We start from the raw sequence: 18,481 nt of genomic DNA on the forward strand, positions 1-18,481 counted from the left end.
CATCACGAGAGAAGCAGCAGGGGATGAGGTAAAAAAAAAAAAATGAAATCAAGGATGGCTGTCTGAGTGAAGAGACCACACAGAGGAGAGGAGGGCCACCACAGGCAGCAGGACAGCCCCCAACCACAGAGGGGATAGCCTGGGGTCCCTTCCCAGCCTCGCACCCAGCCTTCCAAGACACCAGGGAGCAGCGACAGGGGAAGGGATAAGATAGCAGCGTGGGGTCACAGATACAGACATGGGGTGTTCACCCAACACCTTTCTGTCACTCAAAAGCCCCTCAAGAAACATCCCGCAAGTTGATCATAAGAAATGGGGCCTTATCAAAGAAGACTTAAGCATGATTCCCACCAACTCATGTTGGCTCTTAACAAGCAGACATTTTGGCTCCAAAGCCTAAATTCTTTTCTATTATTATTATTATTATTATTTTTATTTTTATTTTTTAAAAAAGTCTTGCTATTATTTTTGAACAGGAGGAAAAAAAAACGTATTAGTAATCATCGCACAAAATAACCACAAGTGTTCAAGCTACCCTTGGAAACATGGGCCTGGAAGGAACAAGTAGCGGAGTCTCACTTGGGACTCCAGGGAGCAAGCAGGTGATAGGACAGGAGCGATGCTGAGGAGAAGGGACTTCAGGAGGGTGAGGAAGTCCAAGGGAGAGCCGGCTAGCTCAGAATGAGAAGCAGTCCCAAGCACGCACGCCCCCACGCAGGGTGCACACCTCCACCACCCTCACAGGGAGCCATGTGCCAGGAAACTCCGTTTCCGCATGGCTGCCAACAGCGCCCAGATCCACAAGTGCTCACGAAAACTCAGTGCGGCTGCTAAGGGTTCTCTACGTCAGAAAATTCCAGACAGACGTTAGGGACAGACGATACCCCCAAGCTGAAGCAGACAATTGGGAGACCCAACCTAGATGCCCCTAGGGTACTTGGTCCCATGGGACCAAGGCACCCAAGATAACTCATCATAGAAGCTGCCTTTGGGATGCCTGCCATTCCCGTTGGCCTTGTGGCTGCTTCCTCTTCTTGTCTCCCTTCTGTTTCCTCCAGAACTGGGGGGAACCGCACAAGGTACCTGCAGGGGGCAGTATGGCACAGAGTGGTACCAGGTGACAGTGCCTACTTACCGATGCATGTCCGACCGTCTGCATGTAAGGCGTACTTCTGGTGGCAGCCACACATGGGGCCTGTGTCCGTGTCCTCGCAGCTGTGCTGACAGCCTCCGTTTCCATAGTTACAGGTTACTAGTTAGTCCCAAAGTGTATACACGTGTGTATAAACAGAACAACAGACATCGTTAGTTTACAGGCACTGGTTCGTTTTTTTTGGGGGGGTGGGGTGGGGATGTGTGTGTAGTGAAGTAAAAGTTTGAGGTGGCTAGGGAACGGCATTTTGAAGACAGAGTAGCAGAGATCTCTGTCCCTGAACCCCTTCAGGGTGTCAGGTAGGAACGCTGGTCTATAGAGGTGAATGGGGAGGGCCCAAAAGTAGACTCCGAGCCTCACATGGGAAAAATGGAGAGGCTAGATACACATGCAAGACACTTTAGCCCCATTGGTCCCATTGAGGTAGATGCCTGTTAACAACATTAGGACATAGAGGGTCAATTGTTGGGGAGATCCATTTTCTTAGTTCTTACTCTCCCCTGCTGTGTCTTGGCACAGGCAGAGGGATGTCTCTACGGATAGGATACCCCGGGGGCCCCAGGGATACCCCTGATCCTAGTTGTGAGGTATCTCAAGCTCTGTTCCCTCACTGCCCTGACCCTGGAACTCAGGGATGCCCAGATAGACAGAACTTAAGCAAATGAATGTCGCCTGGGGTGTGTGCTGAGAACGACCTACATTATGTGGCCGGTGATGCCTGTGGTTGGAGGACTTAGGGACCTTCAGCCCAGACGCTCCCCGCTGCCCACATCCATGGAAAAGAGACTGCATAAGGAGCCAGTCTAAGGTAGGAAAATGGTAAGTTCAAGTTTACTTCAATGAGGACTGCCACTGTCTAGGGGGAGGGAGACTGCCAGAAGGGGACAAGGATCTAAGTCAGATCTCTCCCCGGGGCTCTTGGAGGCTCTGCTTCATTATTCGAGGAGGCCAAGATGGCTGTCAGGACAATGTATCTTCATAGAGACCTTGACTGGATGTCTATACTCTGTCTACATGCGTTATCTACTTATGAAGTCAGTCTGAGGCCAGGCTTGATTGGAGAAGCATCGAATTCCAGATCTGAGAGTTTGAGTTAGTCATGCCTATTATTAAGTAGATCCATTCAGATGGCTGGGAAGGGAGAGAGGTCCCTGGAGGTGATGTCATGGGAATGGCTTCCCTCTGCAGACACGTTTCTCATATGTTTCTCCTTAGGAAGGAATTACCATGACCCTCTGGGCTTACTTGTCCCAAGAGCCTTTGGCCCCTGGACCTTGGACAAATGTAGTCTCCATAGCAGGTAAGGAGAGGGTGAGAATTTACTGGACAGGGTGGGTATCTCTCTGGCATCTCACAGTCTTCAATACCACAGCCTCTCGGTGGTGTCCTCCTCTTGGCCCAACTTCTAGGGAAGTCAGATGGCCCACAGGATCTCCTCCATGAAGTCTGTCCTTTCTACACTTAGGGATGGTGGTCACAGGTCCCAAGTTTCCCCAGCCCAGCATTCCCTCATGAAGACAGAAACTCAAGGCTCCCAGGGGATGGGACAATCTCAGGCTGGACGTTATGTTTTTGTGTTGTGTTTTGTTTAGTCTTGTTTTTTTAACTGAGAATTCTCTTCAGGGAGGGCACAGGGGTATCTTAGAATAAGGCATCAAGAGAACCACAGATAGTTCCTCCTTGGCTCGGCATGCTGGACTCTGGGAAGACCAAGATGGACAAAGGAATACCCCCTATCTCTGAAAAGGACCCTAGACTCGGGGGGGGGGTAAGAGATTGGGGTACGGAGCCCTGAAGCCTCTCCACACCAGTTTAGAGGTTGCTGGGCCCAGTCTGATCTCCTGACCAACTCTAGAGTCCAAGGTCCTTGAAACACAAGTTAGCTCGGGGCTCATGCAGGTCTCCCCAGCCCTTTGTGCTGATCCTCATCTTCTGTCTTGTTGGAGGAAGGGTCTCTTCTTGTTTACCACTGCATATATCATGTTAGCTGACCCATGAGCTTCTAGGCACTCTCCTGTCTCCTCCTCTCATCTCACTACAGAAACACTGGGACAGCAGGCACACACTACTGTGAGTCTAGATATACTCAGGATCTGGGATTTGCTCTTCCAAGCCAAGCCATCTTTTTTTTTTTTTTTTNTTCTTCCAAGACAGGGTTTCTCTGTGTAGCCTTAGCTGTTCTTGAACTTGCTCTGTAGACCAGGCTGGCTTCAAACTCATTGGGATTTACCTGTCCCTGCTTCCTGAGTGCTGGGATTAAAGATATGTACAACCACCTTGCCTTTTTTTTTTTCCAAGTCATCTTTAACCATACCTCACATTAAGAAGGAACCAAAGTCAGACCTCCTGGGTCCCACCTTCCAGGGAGGCTACAGGGCTTGTCCCAACTCCTTAGAATTAGGCTTTCTATACCTTATCAGGAAGAGTGGGGACTGGGAATCCATGGACCAGTACATGTTCTATGCTGTGCTTAGCCCTTTCCTGACCCTGTAGTGACTAGGTTAGGGGTCTTAGCTTTCCATAGAGCCTGGCTTGTCCCAAGACCTTCTTCCAGCCAAGCGGGTTACCCAGAGGAGTCTTGCGGGTGAGCCTTCTTGTGTGGCACTTGTCACAGCTGAATTATAGCAGTAAACTGGTCCAGCAGCCCTCTCCCTCCTGTTGGCACAGAGCAAATCTTCCATGCTTGTCTGCAGCCTATGTCTGCTCCTGTCCTCACTTAGCACAAGGACTGGGAGAGCTGGCGTCAGCTCCATCTGCTCCGAAAGTGGCCAGGTAGCATGTGTTTTCGTTGAAGTTGGAAGAATCCATCTGTGGGGGTCAGGCTAGGGCCCAGGCTGCCTTGGTGACAGCCAACATGCACGTCTTTGGCGTTCCCTGGGAAAGATCTGAGAGTAAGGGGGAAGGCTGGCCCCTATCCTGACCACAGGCAGATGTTGTTGAATGTTATACTTGAATACAAGAGCAATTATCTTCTTCATCGGAACAGAGGTTTGCAATTCTGCCCCAGCCGCATGTGGTCTGAGGCGGTGATAGAACACATCGAATGTGGAAGGTTAAGGGATGGAGTTGTGGGAGGGGCTCCTGTCTGTGGCTGTAGAGAAGCCAGCATCCATGCTGCCACAAGGCCTGTTGGTGGTGCGGCCGCTCTGAGGTCACCCATGCTGTTAATAAGCCCAGTAAACTCATCGGATCCCCAGGTTGGACTTGGGTGCAATCATACTCCTGTCTATCGGTATCTAGGGCGAGCGGGAAGGCGCTTGTTCACATCTCTGTAGGAAAAGTTCACAAAACCCTGGAGACGAAAGTGCCTTCATTGGGGAGACGGGGAGATAGCATGGGAGGCTGAAGCATGAGTCCCTAGGGACAGCGAGAACAGCAGGTGCTCATGGGTCCCCAGGGCCTTGGCAACTCTTTGGGGAAGGTGAAGCCGAGAGAGTCGCAGTGACTGGGGATGGTGTTCCAGCTGGCTTCCGCCCAGGATGGAGGAATAAAGGAAAGCTGTGACCTTTATAGTGGCATCGGTCAGCTCAGAGGCTGAAGCCCAGGTGGCCGGGTGGGAGCACATCCTTCAGGACTCAGAAGCAGCCTCCTCTGGGCTGTTTCTGTATCCCAGCGTGAGACTGGTTCCGCTGAGTTGGAAGTAGTTTCTGAAGTCCCTTCAGTCCTCAGCACACCCAGAACAAATAAAACCCGGCCTGGGTATCCCCATGGCCCGTGAGCACAGCCTGCAGCCCACTGCCTTCCCACAAAGATGTTGGCAGGGTGTGCGGTACCCGGCGTCTGGATGCCTTTGAATGCCTTCAGCTCCTGTTTCCTTTCTTAATTCCTTTCTCACTCAAGGGCTGGATGCCCATGTTAAGAGGTTGGACTAGGGATGGGTGTGGTGGAGCACGCCTTTAATCCTAGCACTCTGGAGGCAGAGAGGCAGATGGATCTCCATGATTTCCTGGCTAGCCTGGTCTGCATAGCAAGTTCTAGGACACAGTGAAACCTTGTCCCCGTAAAACCCCTCAATAAAAAGGGGCTAGACGATTCCTGGGACAGGTTTCCTCCAGGCAGGCAAGCAGGCCTTGAAATGGTACCTTGGCCTGCTGCCCTCTTCAGATATGGGGCTCATGGTTGTGCTCAGGCCTGTGGAGGTCCCTGAGTTCTGCTATTGATTGATTGATTGTTTTTGAGACGGAGTCTCATGTAGCACAGGCTGTCGTTAAACTCTATACAGATGAGGGTGACTTTGAATTCTTCCCCTGTCTCTACCTTCCAAGTGCTAGAGTTACAGGTAGGCACCACCATGCCTGGCTTATGCGGTGCTGGGGATGGAGGGAACCCAGGAAAGGCAAACACTCGAGTGCCTGAACTACCTGGGTCCTGACCTTCGAACCTGGGAAACTGTCAGCAGCAGATCCACTTCCTTCCATCTGCCCCCTGCCACCCACCCTCCTTTTCTTCTTTATACTCTTCTGTCACCTAAGGCTTTTCAGGCTGACAGACAAAAATGAGGCTTTAAAAATTCTGAGCTATAGCTCCCCCTCCCCCACAGGAGAATTTGACTTCTGGGTCCTATAGATACTCCAAGCCAGTGCCCGGGGCTGTGCTGATAGTACTATACCAGGTATAGAAAACTCCAAACTGGGAGGTCATGACCCATCCCTCCAGCTTCCCCGAGCTCCTCAGCAGACCCCGTCCTCCACCTACCCCAGGGTGCAGAGATCCCTCCCTGACTAACGTCCAGCACCCTGAACAGACCCACTGCCACACACAAAAGCAATGGTAGGAGACGCGTGGGGGTGTCTGACCCATTTGCCTCCGTCTACCTACGTGTGCAGTCCTTCTGGTTTTGGGCAAGGTCAAAGCCGGGCCTGCAGTCACAGGCTACCCCACCTTTGGGCGTCTCCCGGCAGATGTGGGCACAGCCATGGTCTTTGTTCATGCAGTTCATACCCTCTGAGAAGAGAGACAGACAAGAGAGGTTGGAGACCAGCTAAAGCAGAAGAGAGAAAAGCCTCAGGCTGCGGAGCGGTGACGTGTAGTATCCCAGTGCAATGGTGAGTGCGTTTGGTCAGCTACTGTAGGCAGCACTCGCATGCATATGTACGTGTGTGTGCACAAACACACTTAGCCACAGGTACATTCAACCACAGTGTCTGGGTCCTGTAAGGTACAGTATAAATGACCTCCCTGAGCCCACAGGCACAGCTCCTGCCTGACATATGCATGATTGCAGGGTTAGGTGTGTAACACCAGTCGGGACCATTTGGACTCTCCTCAGCCGCCAATGGCTCCATGATACCTTTGTATCCACTAAGTGAGCTCTGTTTCCTCCCTGTCTGCCTGGAGGGGCTTGAACCTCCTTACGATGACCCCAGCTGATGTTTATCTTCTTGGTGATTTGTGAGGAGTTTCCAGAATTTATGAGGTCAGGGGTCAAGTGAGGGGTTGCAGGTCACAAGCCCATCGAGAGGCCACAGGCAGATCAAAGGACAGAGAGCCGCTGTATGCTGCACACCGGCTCTGGGACCCGATGTCACCTCCAGCTGAAAGAACTCGGTGAGTGAAGCTGTCTGGGAGAGGGAGGAAACCCCTGTGGTGGTAACCTCTCTTCCTCAGGGGCCACACTGGGTCCTGGTGCAAGGCAAGAGCGTAACGGTGACCCCGTGGGCTGTGCATGGGCCGTGAATAACTCGGACATGTCTCAAGGGAAAAGTCTCTGGTCTCTGGTAGTTATACTATAGACCAAAACAGTCTTGGGCTGGAGGAGTGGCTCAGTAGAGTGCTTTGGCTAGCATGGCGGCAGCCACGGGTTCTTTCCAGGCACCATGATAAAGGTAAGAAAAAAAAAAAAAAAAAAGGCGGTCTAAAGTGAAGTCACAGATGGAAATGAACTATAGCCCCATTTTGTTCAACACCTGACTTATCACCATCTCCTCTTCTCCTTCCCTCTGATTTGCTCATCAGTTTAAGCCAAGCTGCCATACCAGTGCAGAGAGAGACTGACCTACTGACCTACTGACCTACTGACCTACTGACCCATGACAGACAAGCAAAACACCCAAGGCACCAAGGGAAGTCACACCACCCCTTTCCTCTCCTCAATTTCCAACAGCCCCCAAGCCTGATGGCGGTGACGGAGGCCTGATGGTCCCTGTTCTGTGGTCACTGGGAGGGAGGTGACCTGTGGCCACAGCCTATTTCTGTACAAACACTCACACCTCAGCTGGTCACCACTAACCAGGGTTGCTCCTGAGCCAGTATGAGCCGATCCTGGCATGCAGCTTCATTAGAAAGCCCATGTAGGCTCGAGGAAGTGTGGACATCAGTCGGGCTTCCCCATAAGCCATGTGCCTTCCCGTCTCTGAACCTCACCTGTAAACATGCATGACACCGGTACCCTCATCCTTGAGGATTAGATAGAAACATTCACCAGAGCCACAGCCAGGAAGATGCCCAGTGCTTGGCTGGCATTCAACAGTCCAACTACCTCTGCGGACCCTGGCTTGCTCCTGCAGATCGGTTAGAGGCAGCTCCCTGATGGGTGCTGGCAGGCAGATGCAGAGGAGGCTTCAGGATAGGAACTTTCTCAGGCATCCAGCCACTTTTAGTTTCTTGGGATGCCCTGCCTGGCAGCAACCTGGCTACCAAGCAGCCTCCTTGACTCACGATGGGCACTCTCAGCAGGCAGCACACAGTCTAGGTCACACTTACTCCTTGCTAATGTGGCTGCTCCTGTTACTCTCCAGAGGTTCAGCTGTGACCTGCCCGTTGGTCCCCTGTTCCCATGTACATCCTCCTGGGACCTATCATCCCACACAGCCCTCAGTATCCCCTAGCTTCTCCTTCCTGGCTCCTTCCTCCTGTCTCCTGTAAATGACTTCCGAAGGCTACCTCTGAGTCCATCAGTTACATAAAGCCTCTTGACCCACAGGTTATCCTCCAGGCCACAATGATTTTGCAGAGCTGCCCCAAGCTAGCCCAGATCAATACCCCAACATAGCTGGTTTATCGTTCCAGGCAGGGAAGAGCCCAGAGGCTCTGTTTAGCTCAGCGTGTTTGAGGTGAAGAAAGGGAGACTGAACTTCCATTTCTAGTCAAAGAATTGCAACTTCTGTGAAGCCTAACACATCACCAGGCAGCCATAAATGTGGCCTTGGGGAGCTGATGTGGTCCCTGAACCCTGGACCACTGAGAGCTATGCTTTAGCTATGCCTTCTCCTCCTGAGGATCTGTCGCCATCAAGTTTTTCCTTTTCCAGCATCCAGACTCTAGTCATGAGCCAACGGGTCACACTCTGGAAAGACTCTGGGGCAGTGATCCAACATCACTGGGGTTGCTGAGGTCGGCGGTGTGGCTGCAGGAAGGAACCAAGGAGCCACAGAGCTTGTCTTGAGGGTGCAGCCAGAACATTCCAAAAGTTTCTTCTTAGTCTGATCTACAACTTGTGTGTGTGTGTGTGTGTGTGTGTGTGTGTGTGTGCATATGCATGAGGTAGCACACACACGTGAAAGGCCTCTGTCCCCCACTGCAACCTTGGGGCAAAGCTAAGGTTCCTGAGCTTAGTCTCTTATCCCAGGCTCCCGTACCAAGCCATACAGTTAAAAGCTTTGTTGGATTTAAAAGTTAAAACTTCAAACTTACCATAATGAACATAATAAACATATTGATTTCCCCCAAGAACTATATTTTCTAGAATCAAGGAGAATGTGGGCCCAAGAGGCACAAGTTTGCAATAGGCATGGGAGGCACTAGGTACCAGCCACTTCTGACTCATGAATGTGGTTCAGACTCCAGATTGGAAGCTGCTCCCCAGCCTCTAGCCTCTGCCTGGCTGCATTGGCAACTTTGGCTAGAGATGGTTACCCCACCAAACTATGTACCTCTCAAGCATAGGCGCTAGCTACTCATTCTGAGCCCATGCATACTCAGCGCAGGGCCCAGTCGGGGTGGCCTAGCATAGCTTCTGACTCAGGACTGTAGGCCTTGCTTATCTGGTCTTCCTGCAGATCTCTACCTGGACCACATCTGCTCCTGATAGGGTTGCAAACCACAAGATTTCCAACACACCTCCCTAGGTGTAGGAATGGGAGCCACATGTGCCAAGTTCAGAGAAAGCCTGCTTGCTTCCCGCTACAGAGAGAGGAGTTGCAAGAATTTCAGTCATTCCCGAAAGTCCTGGTTTTCATGTGCCTGGTGCCTGCCAGCTCAGGCCGCCTGCCAGCTCGAAGCTAATCTTATCTGACCCATCCAAATCCAATTATGCTCTGCAAACTTGGGCTGAGTGTCTCCTTAGTGCTAGGCCGGGCGGGGTATAATGGGGAGACAAGGCCCTTAGCTGCCACATCGATTGCCAAAAGGAGCTAGCACATGCCATGAGCAACTTCCCTTGTGTCTGAGCCTCAGCTTCACCTGACGGGCAGAATTAGAAGACCATGGGTCTGGCTTCCGAGGCGGGACAAGTGACTATAAAGCTGTCCCTGGACCTCAACCCAGGCAGGAGGAAGCCACGGGAAGCTGCAACTAGAGGGGTGAAGTGCACAAATCCGGGGGCCCTCTGCATGCTTTAGAGAGACAGGGTTTCAAGCCAGGAACTAGGGGAAAGCTGTCACAAAACCCTAAGAGGGACAAAGAAGCGGTTGGGAAGGTGGAGGTTTATTAGGGATCTCTTCTATAGTCTCTTCCTAGACCAGCGTCTCTCAACCTGTGGGCTGAGACCCCTCTGAGGGGGTGTGTATCATTTATCCTGCCTATCAGGTACTTACAGTTCATAACAGTAGCAAAATCATAGTTACAAAGTAGCAACAAAAATAATTTTATAATCGGAGGCCGCCACTGTAACATGAGGAACTGTATTAAAGGGTCAGAGTATTAGAAAGGTTGAGAACCCCTGTCCTAGAGTTCTCTGGAAGATGAGATGCATGACCCAAAGCCCCCACTACACTGCATTTGCTCTTTACAAGTCTGAGAAGGGGGCATGCCCACTTTACAAACCACCCGTGGATGTGGGTCGATGTGGTGGAAGATGTGTCTGGCCACATCCGGCCCAGTGCCTCTTTCCATTGCCTTTCCTGGATACTTTTGAGAGGCCCCATGGTGCTCTCCCACCAGGGACTCTTCCCATAGGGCAGCTGTCAGGCTAGGAGATGGTCCAATGTGTGCCCTGCCTGCCATACCAGTGTGCATGTCACATTCCCCCAACACAGGTCTGGCACCTTTGTCCCAGTTAGAGTTGGAATGTCTGCCTCCCAGGGGTCATTGCTATGGCAACATCATCAATAATATCACTTTCTCAGTTCTTGTCCCTCAAACATAGAGGAGAACAATGGCCTTGCCCCACCCCCAGCCCCCAGCCCCCTCCAACTTGGGAGGAAAGGTTTGCTCTCCCTTTGCTTCCTCGACAGAAAGTAAAAGTGCCAAGAAAGAGGCTGGGACCTTAGGGGGTGTCCACAGCCCAGAGCTACCCCAGCTTATCAGGGAAAAGGAAACCCAGTTTATGTTCTTGGAAAGAACCCCAGAGGGGCCAGGTGAACGGAGTGCAGGACTGATCCTGATCCGGGGAAGAGAGAGGATGAGGAGAACCCCTGGGGTGCCTGCCTGGGGGTCATAGTTTGTGTTAACCTACAGATATGCCATCTTGTCAACTCCCAGGCCAGCCTTAGAGGCATGTAAGCTGGGGTACCACATGTCCTCCCAAGACAGGAGTATTCCCTAGCTGGTATAACAGAATCTGTCCATGGACTGTGGGTCAAAAGTCTACTGTCATTTGACCACATGACTCAAGGTTTCATAGAAAAAAAAAAGTGTGTGTGTGTGTGTGTGTTGTGTGTGTGTGTGTGTGTGTGTGTGAGCGGGGGTTGGGGGGGAGTTGTCCTCACCTGTAGCTCTTCAGCCTGCTTCTGGGCAAATCTAGATTTAGAGGGGCCCTGGCCATTGCTGCCTAGACCCCAGCTTCTCATGAGCCCAGGGAGTCACTGTGGGGCAGAACAGAGACCGTCACTTCACCCACCCAGACCTCCTCTTGCTGATCTCCTTAACTGGACGTCTTGGAGGCTCAGTGCTAGGAATACCCCAGCTCTAGCAGTCACCAGTGGCCACTCTAACGCTCGCTCGCTTCTCATTCCTGGTCCCCAATTTGCAGGAAGAGTCTATGGTCCCTGCCTTCCTCATCTTCTCCCCTCTATTTCACCTGGAACATACAGGGAGAAGAGATTTTCCCTCGGGGCCTCTCAGGGTCTTGGGTCCCGACTGGGAGTGTCACACAGAGCAGAGGCTGTCTCATTATCCCTTCTGCCCGTGAAGCACTCTGCTCCCCCCTAAAGGACTCAGTGCCTCTCCACCAGAGCCTCAAAAGCACAGCCCCTGGGTCCTTTGGGGGCTGATCTGCCCCCTCAGTGATCACTGCCTGCTGAGACTATGAGTGGTTGGGTCCCCTGGTATGCTGGATGAGATGGGGGAACAGTTCAGCATCTCAGATGTGCCTTGGCCTGTCTGCTCACTGGGACTCCGAGAAAGCTGCCTCCAGGAAGCAGGACAGTCTTCATATAGAGTGGGAAGGACAGATGTTCGCAGACACATGTGGCCAGATGTGCAGTTACCAATGGGGATCTGTGGCAGAGGAGGGTGGTCTGAGTCCATCCCTCACTGCGGTCTTCTGCAGTGTGTTCTTACAACCTGCTCAGCTTCCTACCCGCGAACCGGGAAGGAAGCTTGAAACCCCTTTTCTCTTAGGAGTGCTAAAGGGCGTGAAGGATGGAGCTCACAGCGCTGCTTCCCCGAGAGCCCCCTCGGAGATGCAGGCCCACCTCACCTCTTGAAGTTTCTCAGGCTGGTCACTAGATGTCGCCACAACCAAGTTGAGGCCTCTCCAAGGACCAGGAGGCAGTTTTGGAGGTCTGGCCTGGAGGTGCACTAAGATGGACTGGCCGGCAGCCGAGTGGGCCACACTCTCCAGCAAACAGTCACAGGGCACACCCAGTTAGGCTGGATCTCAGACAGACAGTGGGTACGGGTCCTATTTACACGTAAAATAGCAATCCTCCTGTGGCAATTCATTGACCTTATCCCTTCCTACTGGATCTCTAAGGGAAGTCATATGGACAGGTTGTCCCATGTCACCCCTTAGTTGGCCCCACACCTGAAGCAGGAGGATCCCAGGAGGATCACTATCTGTGATCTCCTTTTATACAGGGCAGCTGTGGTCAGCCAAACCCTGTGAGGACAGCAGGCACTCCAACCACCGGCAGAGCCTCTCTGTACCCAAAGTTCAGATCACAGGCTGCTTCTACCATTTAATCTAATCTAAAGGCGGTGCTTACTAAATACAGGTGTAAATGCAGAGGTGGGGTGGGCTGGGCGGAATGGGATGGGGCAGGGTTAATGGGTGGGCTAAGAGTCAAGGCCTGAGCTGGCGACCAGCCAGCTTACATGAGGAAGGTAGACGAGGCTGTTGTGCTTCTGACAGACGAAGCAGGGAAGGCCCTGCTGGAGGGATCTGATGGGGGAGGGGGGAGCTGATCTGATCTGATGGCCATAGCATAGGTGTAAGTCCTGGCTGAACGGAACCAGAGATCCATGGGAAGCCAATGCTAGGTGTCCCTGAGTGGCCTCTCCAGGCTGTGCTCTGTTCAGCACAAGGAATAGGAAAGCACTTTATAAATCAAAGCCACACACAGCCCAGACATCTGAAAAGGTTCTCAAGGGAGCAATGGTCGGACTAGACAGAGAGCTCCAGACAGAGGGAGCAGTGTGAGGAGACAGGGACAAGGACAGGTTGTGTGGAGGTCCGAGTTAGGACCCTGGGGGGGGGGTGCTGAGGGAGGGCCAAGGGAGGCAGATTGGGTGCATGAAGACTCGGGGAGAGCTAGCAGCCCTGACCCAGGTAGAGGGGAGCACACATGGCAATACCAGGGTTCTCTGTGTCTCAGGGGCCCTAGGCTGCATACCCTTCTGCCCACCCGTTTGTTCAGACATATATACGGTCAAGCTGTCAGACCTGGGTCGTAGAACCAGCCTCTGCTAGTTTTCTATGGCCAGAACTCTCTTCATAGCACCAATGGAATAACAGTACCTAACAGTCAGACTATACTCAGGAGCCATCAAGAATCCAGGCACGATGCCAGGTCCAGTCACACTCAGCAGTGACGCTCATGGCTGTGTATGATGCTGGCGACACAGTGCAGTGGAGCCCAGGGATGGCCATTCCCAAGGGACACAACCTGTGTACACAACCTCATTCTCATCTGCGTGAACAATTCTGTCACTTGCTTCGCTTTCACAGCAAGAAACCAAGGCTCAAGGACTTACTGATGAGAAGAGAGCCACGGCCAGGTGGCCTGTCTCTTGTTTTGGTACCCTCTGAACTGTGGCTCACCTTCCACCCTCCACCATCTGTTCCTGAGGACCCCCAAGGGCCTACAGCCTTTCGGAAAGGTCCCCTGCCGGCGTTGAGAAGTCAGCCCCGTGGTGCCCTTGGCGCCAGCTTGAGGCCAGGCCAGGAGAAGTACGTGAAGCTGGCTTACCAGCCAAAGGAGTTGTTTATGGGGTGGGAGGCTCATAAAAAATAATGGGATGGATTTATTGTCTCCGCCTTGAGGGCCATTCCAGACCGCACAGGACCAGGCCAGGCCTCTTCCAGTAGCACCGTAAATCTCCACGCTAAGTGGCAGGGATGCCCGTCCTCCCGCCCACCTGGTCTATAGCAGATAAAACAGTTCAAGGAGCCTGCAGTGCTACGTGGCCTGTCCCAGCTCCCATAGCCAGTGACAGAAGGCCTTGAAACAGAGCAGGGGATGACCCTGGCCCTGCAGGAGCTACAGCAGGGTCCCTGGAGCGCAGACCTGGCTTGCTTCCCAAGATGTGAAAACCATATCTGGGAAACTGACAAGAGCCTGCTAGCTGTGTACGCTCATAGGCGGCTACGCCATGGCTTGGTTGGGAATTCCCATGTGGGACAGACAGGCTCTGTCTGGGGGCTTGCTTATCAGAATCAGGAAGTGAGGAAGAGTTGGCTATGGTACCAGAAATCCAGCCTTCCCTGTCTTTAAGTGCCCCCACATAGTATGGCATGGAAAGGGAAGCCATGTCCCCCCAGGGAGCATAGCAACACTTAACCTGAGGCACTTCACAGGGTGGCTGTGATCTTCAGGGTAATGGAGTGCGGGGGGTGGGGGGGAAGCCACAGTAAAGCCTAAGGAACTAGAGGTAGGTTTGGCAAGGCTTCCTATGGCTGATTCGGGGTTGGAGGGGGTCAGTATCCAGTCAGCCTTCAGGACAAGGTCAAGTGAAAGGTAGAGAGGCTAAAAGGAGGGAGAATGGAGGGCCAGCCTCGGGGAAGGCAGCAGGAGGGCCCTGGATAGCGTTGGGGGCTGTCCATGGCAATTCTTAACTTAAACTCATATACTCCAAACCCCTCAGGGGGGCTCTTCCAAACAGCCCCTAGCCAGGCCTGACCCCACTATGTGCTTGGGCAATGGGGCTCATTTCCCAGAAGCAGGCAAGCTTGGCTTTTCCCACCTCCCTGACCACGGCCAACTCAGGTAGGTATGCCAGGGAGGGCCCTGCTTCCGTGCCTCAGGAGTCTGATTAGTTCTGGTTGGAAGGAAATGTTGCATTCCTAATCCCGGCATGCAGGAAGCATTTGAGTCCCTTTCAAAGTCACACAAAAACAGAACCCCTAGGACAGCGGTATAAAAAGCGAGCCCTTCTGAATGACTGGACTGCTGGGTCTCAGGGGTGGGATAATATTAGGAGCAGGCACAGGCCCTTTGCCCCCTGCCTTTTGTTATACTTGGACACAGAAAGAGGCAGCATCTGTGTGGCATAGAACCCCTCACCAGATATGGAATGTTCTGGAGTCCTTCAACTTCATCACCTTCAGAACAGAACTAATCCTGGGTAATGATAACAGCAGAAAGGGACCAGGACAATGCATGATCTTCTTTGCTATGGACAGATTGAGTGAGCAAAGGAGTGGGTGACACCCCCCCCTTCATTCAGAGCCTTTCAGATCCGAGCAGAGGTTGGGTCTGAGTCAGCCACACAGGAGAGGGAGGGGAGGGTGCTCTGTACAAGCCATTCTCGAAGAACGTTAATCACACGCCAAGCCAGATTCTGAGCAGGACTTGGCATTTTAAGCTTCTAAAAATGTAGGAAATTGGCTGTCACGTAGAAGGCCCTGGGCCATATCTGGAAAAAAAAAAACAAAATAGACAGACTTTTCTCTTGGTCCCGCCGACTCCCAAGTTTTTAGGCTGCAAACGAACAAAGCTTTGCCTTGTTTGGAGGAACCCGCCACTGAACTATTCAGCACCGATGTGACTGAGTAACAGGACAGTCTGAAGTGTAAACCTGAGGTGGACAGGTTCTCGGGAGAGAACTGTCTCACACTTGCCTCAGACAGCCTCACATGCTCTCTTCAGCCACGCTCCTGTTACCTTCCATATCAGTATCCTAACACTTCCCAGTCAGTCACCTACCTGCCACCTCTTCCTCAGCCATTCTGCCACACTCCATGGCCATATTTCTGTCACTTCTCCCTCAGCCTTTCCTTTACCAACTTCCCTTCAGCCACTAACCTGTGATCTTCTTCTTCTCTTAAGGATTGTCACATTTCTCTCAGACACCTTCTTGTCACTTTCTCTTCTTATATTGTCACCTCCTCTCACTAGTCTCCTGTCACCTTCTTTTCAGCTATCCTGCCATGCCTCCACAATGCCTGTCACTTTCCTATCAGCTACCATCTTGTCTCCTCTCCTGTCAGCCATTTTCTTGTCATTTTCCCCATTAGTTACCTTGTCACTTTCTCCTCAGCCATTCTGCCATCTCCTCCTCAGACACCTTCTGTCACATTCTCAGTCATCTTCCTGTCACCTCCCCCTTAGCCATCTTCTTGTCACCTTCCCTTCAGCCATTCTTCCTGTCACCTTCCCCTCAGCCATCTTTCTGTCACCTTCTCACCCATCTTCCTGTCATGTTCCCCTCAGCCATCTTCCCCTCAGCTACCTTCCTGTCACCTTTCCCTCAGCCATCTTTCTGTCACCTTCCCCTCAGCCATCTTTCTGTTACCTTCCCCTCAGCCATCTTTCTGTCACCTTCCCCTCACCCATCTTCCTGTCATGTTTCCCTTCACCACCCCCTTCCATGTTCTTTCAGTCAACTTTCCACTAGCTATACCCCGTCACTTCCAGTCAGGCACCCTGTCACACCCCTTCCCCAGTCACTTCCCTTTCACCTTCCTCTCGGCCACCTTCTTCCTCTCAACTACCTGCCTGCCACTCCATCCTCCTCAAGCCATCCTGTTCAACATTCATGTACCAAAGGAATGGCTGCGAGTGTGACCCAGCTCTACACTTGCCTCATCTCCATGTCTACCTAAGATGAATAGGATTCTTGTGATCAAATGTGCCTCCTACATCCACCTCTCAAGACCTAGTGAGCAAAGAATCCAAACTCCTGTCAAATACAGTTTCTTGTCTCTCTTGCTTCTGGCAGTTTGAAGAGTGGCTTTAGGCTCCTGGGACCACTCTATAGGCCACAGAGCTGTCAATAGGGATGTTAAAGAACATGGGGATGGTGAGGGGACAGGCTGGACAATGGAGCTGCAGCCGCTGGACCCAACAGGGTGGAAAGGGGTGAATGGCTCTGGGGGGAAGGGAGAGAGAGAACTCATGGTCTAGGCGAAGCTGGGAGCGACTCAAAGGCAATCATGCAAACAAAGTCCCAGGCCTAGGATGGGGAGAGAGCAAGCCCCTTTAGTGAGGCTGCATGGTGCACACAGTAGGGTAGATACTGGTACCTACTCTGCCAGGCTCTGGTCCCCTCAATCAGATGGCGCTGGAGGACAATGGTATCTGAGGACTCTCCTTGACACTCTTCCAAAAAAATGACTGAGAGACCCGTGTAATGTGCTGGCCAGGAGTCCTAAGCTTTTTCTTTGCCCTGGGTTGTTTTTCAGGCTATTGGTCTTTGGCCAGATGACCCCACTAACTCCTTGTTATCTCTTTCCCACCACATACTCCTGTTCTCCCTATCTTCTTCCTAACCCCAACCGCCCCACAGAATCCTACCACGTCATGCCGGCCCTCAGTCCATGCATGACGGCTTGTCCCTTTCCTAGTTAGCTCCAGCTCTCAGAGGCTTCTCCAGCCCTCGCTCCACAGGTCCCCAGCTCCAGACTAACCTTGGTACCCTCGGTTTGACTAGCCTACTGGTCCCTCAGATCTATTCCTTGGGGCATGTGCCAATCAACCAGTACATCACACCCAGGCCTGCACACACCTGGGTACCACAGGCCCAACATCAGCTGCGAGAACGCTGGGTAGAGAAGATATTCCTCTCTTTAGATCCCCATTGCTTCTTCCCCAAAAGAGAAGTGGGAAGCCACGGCGTGGCAATGTTTCCTTTAAACACTACGGGGTAGCCTAGGAGGTAGTCATCAGGACTTGAACTCAGATCCCTTCGGTTCTAGTCTTGTTACTACTCCAAAGAGCCAGGAACCCTGGACCTGGAATTTTTTTTGACTCTGTGCCACGGGAGTGGCTAATGTCCATGTCATAAAGCTCAAGGACTCAACACTGGCAGTACCATCTCAAGGCTAAGGTTCAGTGAAGCATCCCTGAAGACCATAAGCCTCAGTTTCCCTGGATGACCCAGTGGGTATCCACTGTTCTGCTACAATTACTGAGTGACTCCTTTCACACTCAGAAAAGCACTGGCTTGGCTGTTAAATGCTAGGGTCCTTTCAAGTCACCCTTCTGGCCCATTAGCGCAGGCAGAGAGGACAGTTGTTCTTAAATGCAAGTTCATCTTTTATTACATGTGTGCAGGGGCATATACACATGTGCTACAACATAGATGCGGAGGTCAAAGGCCAACTTGCAGGGAATCTGTTTTCTCCTTCCACCATGTGGGTCCCAGGAGTCTGTCTCAGGTCACAGAGGTGGTGGTGGGACCCTTCGCCTGCTGAGCTATTTCTCTGGCCCCAAATGTTAATTCTTGACCATGGTATTGATGTGAATCTGCACCTAACCAAAAGGCACAAAAACCACACACACACACACACACACACACACACACACACACACACACACACACACAGTGCCCATGTTGACTTCCTGGCTTGGGATCGTTGTCTAGTGACCTAAGATGCTGCCTTTGGGAAAAACTGGATGAAGGGCACCTGAGGACCTCTTTGTAAGACTTTGTATTTATTTTTCTTCTTGTTTGTTTGTGTTTTTTTTTTTTTTTTTTTTTTTTTTTTTTTTTTTTTTGCTTCTGTGCATGTTGAAGTGTTTCAAAACAAATGTGTCATTAATATTTCTATTCCTTGTCTTCAGTTAT

General features: G+C 51.9%; 1 protein-coding gene across 2 annotated transcripts in view; it reads right to left on the bottom strand.

Moving 5' to 3' along the window:
* Window positions 1–18,481, bottom strand: part of Scube1 (signal peptide, CUB domain and EGF like domain containing 1) — a 119,355-nt gene that overhangs the window by 46,374 nt on the left and 54,500 nt on the right. For both annotated transcript variants that reach the window (XM_021216361.2, XM_021216362.2), the window contains exons 5-6: window positions 5,972–6,097; window positions 1,136–1,252 (exon numbers count right to left, since the gene is read on the bottom strand). In XM_021216361.2, coding sequence (XP_021072020.1) covers window positions 1,136–1,252; window positions 5,972–6,097 — 243 coding nt within the window. The remainder of the gene's footprint in view (window positions 1–1,135; window positions 1,253–5,971; window positions 6,098–18,481) is intronic.

This window comes from Mus pahari, chromosome 17, assembly GCF_900095145.1.
Source record: "Mus pahari chromosome 17, PAHARI_EIJ_v1.1, whole genome shotgun sequence".
NCBI lineage: Eukaryota > Metazoa > Chordata > Mammalia > Rodentia > Muridae > Mus > Mus pahari.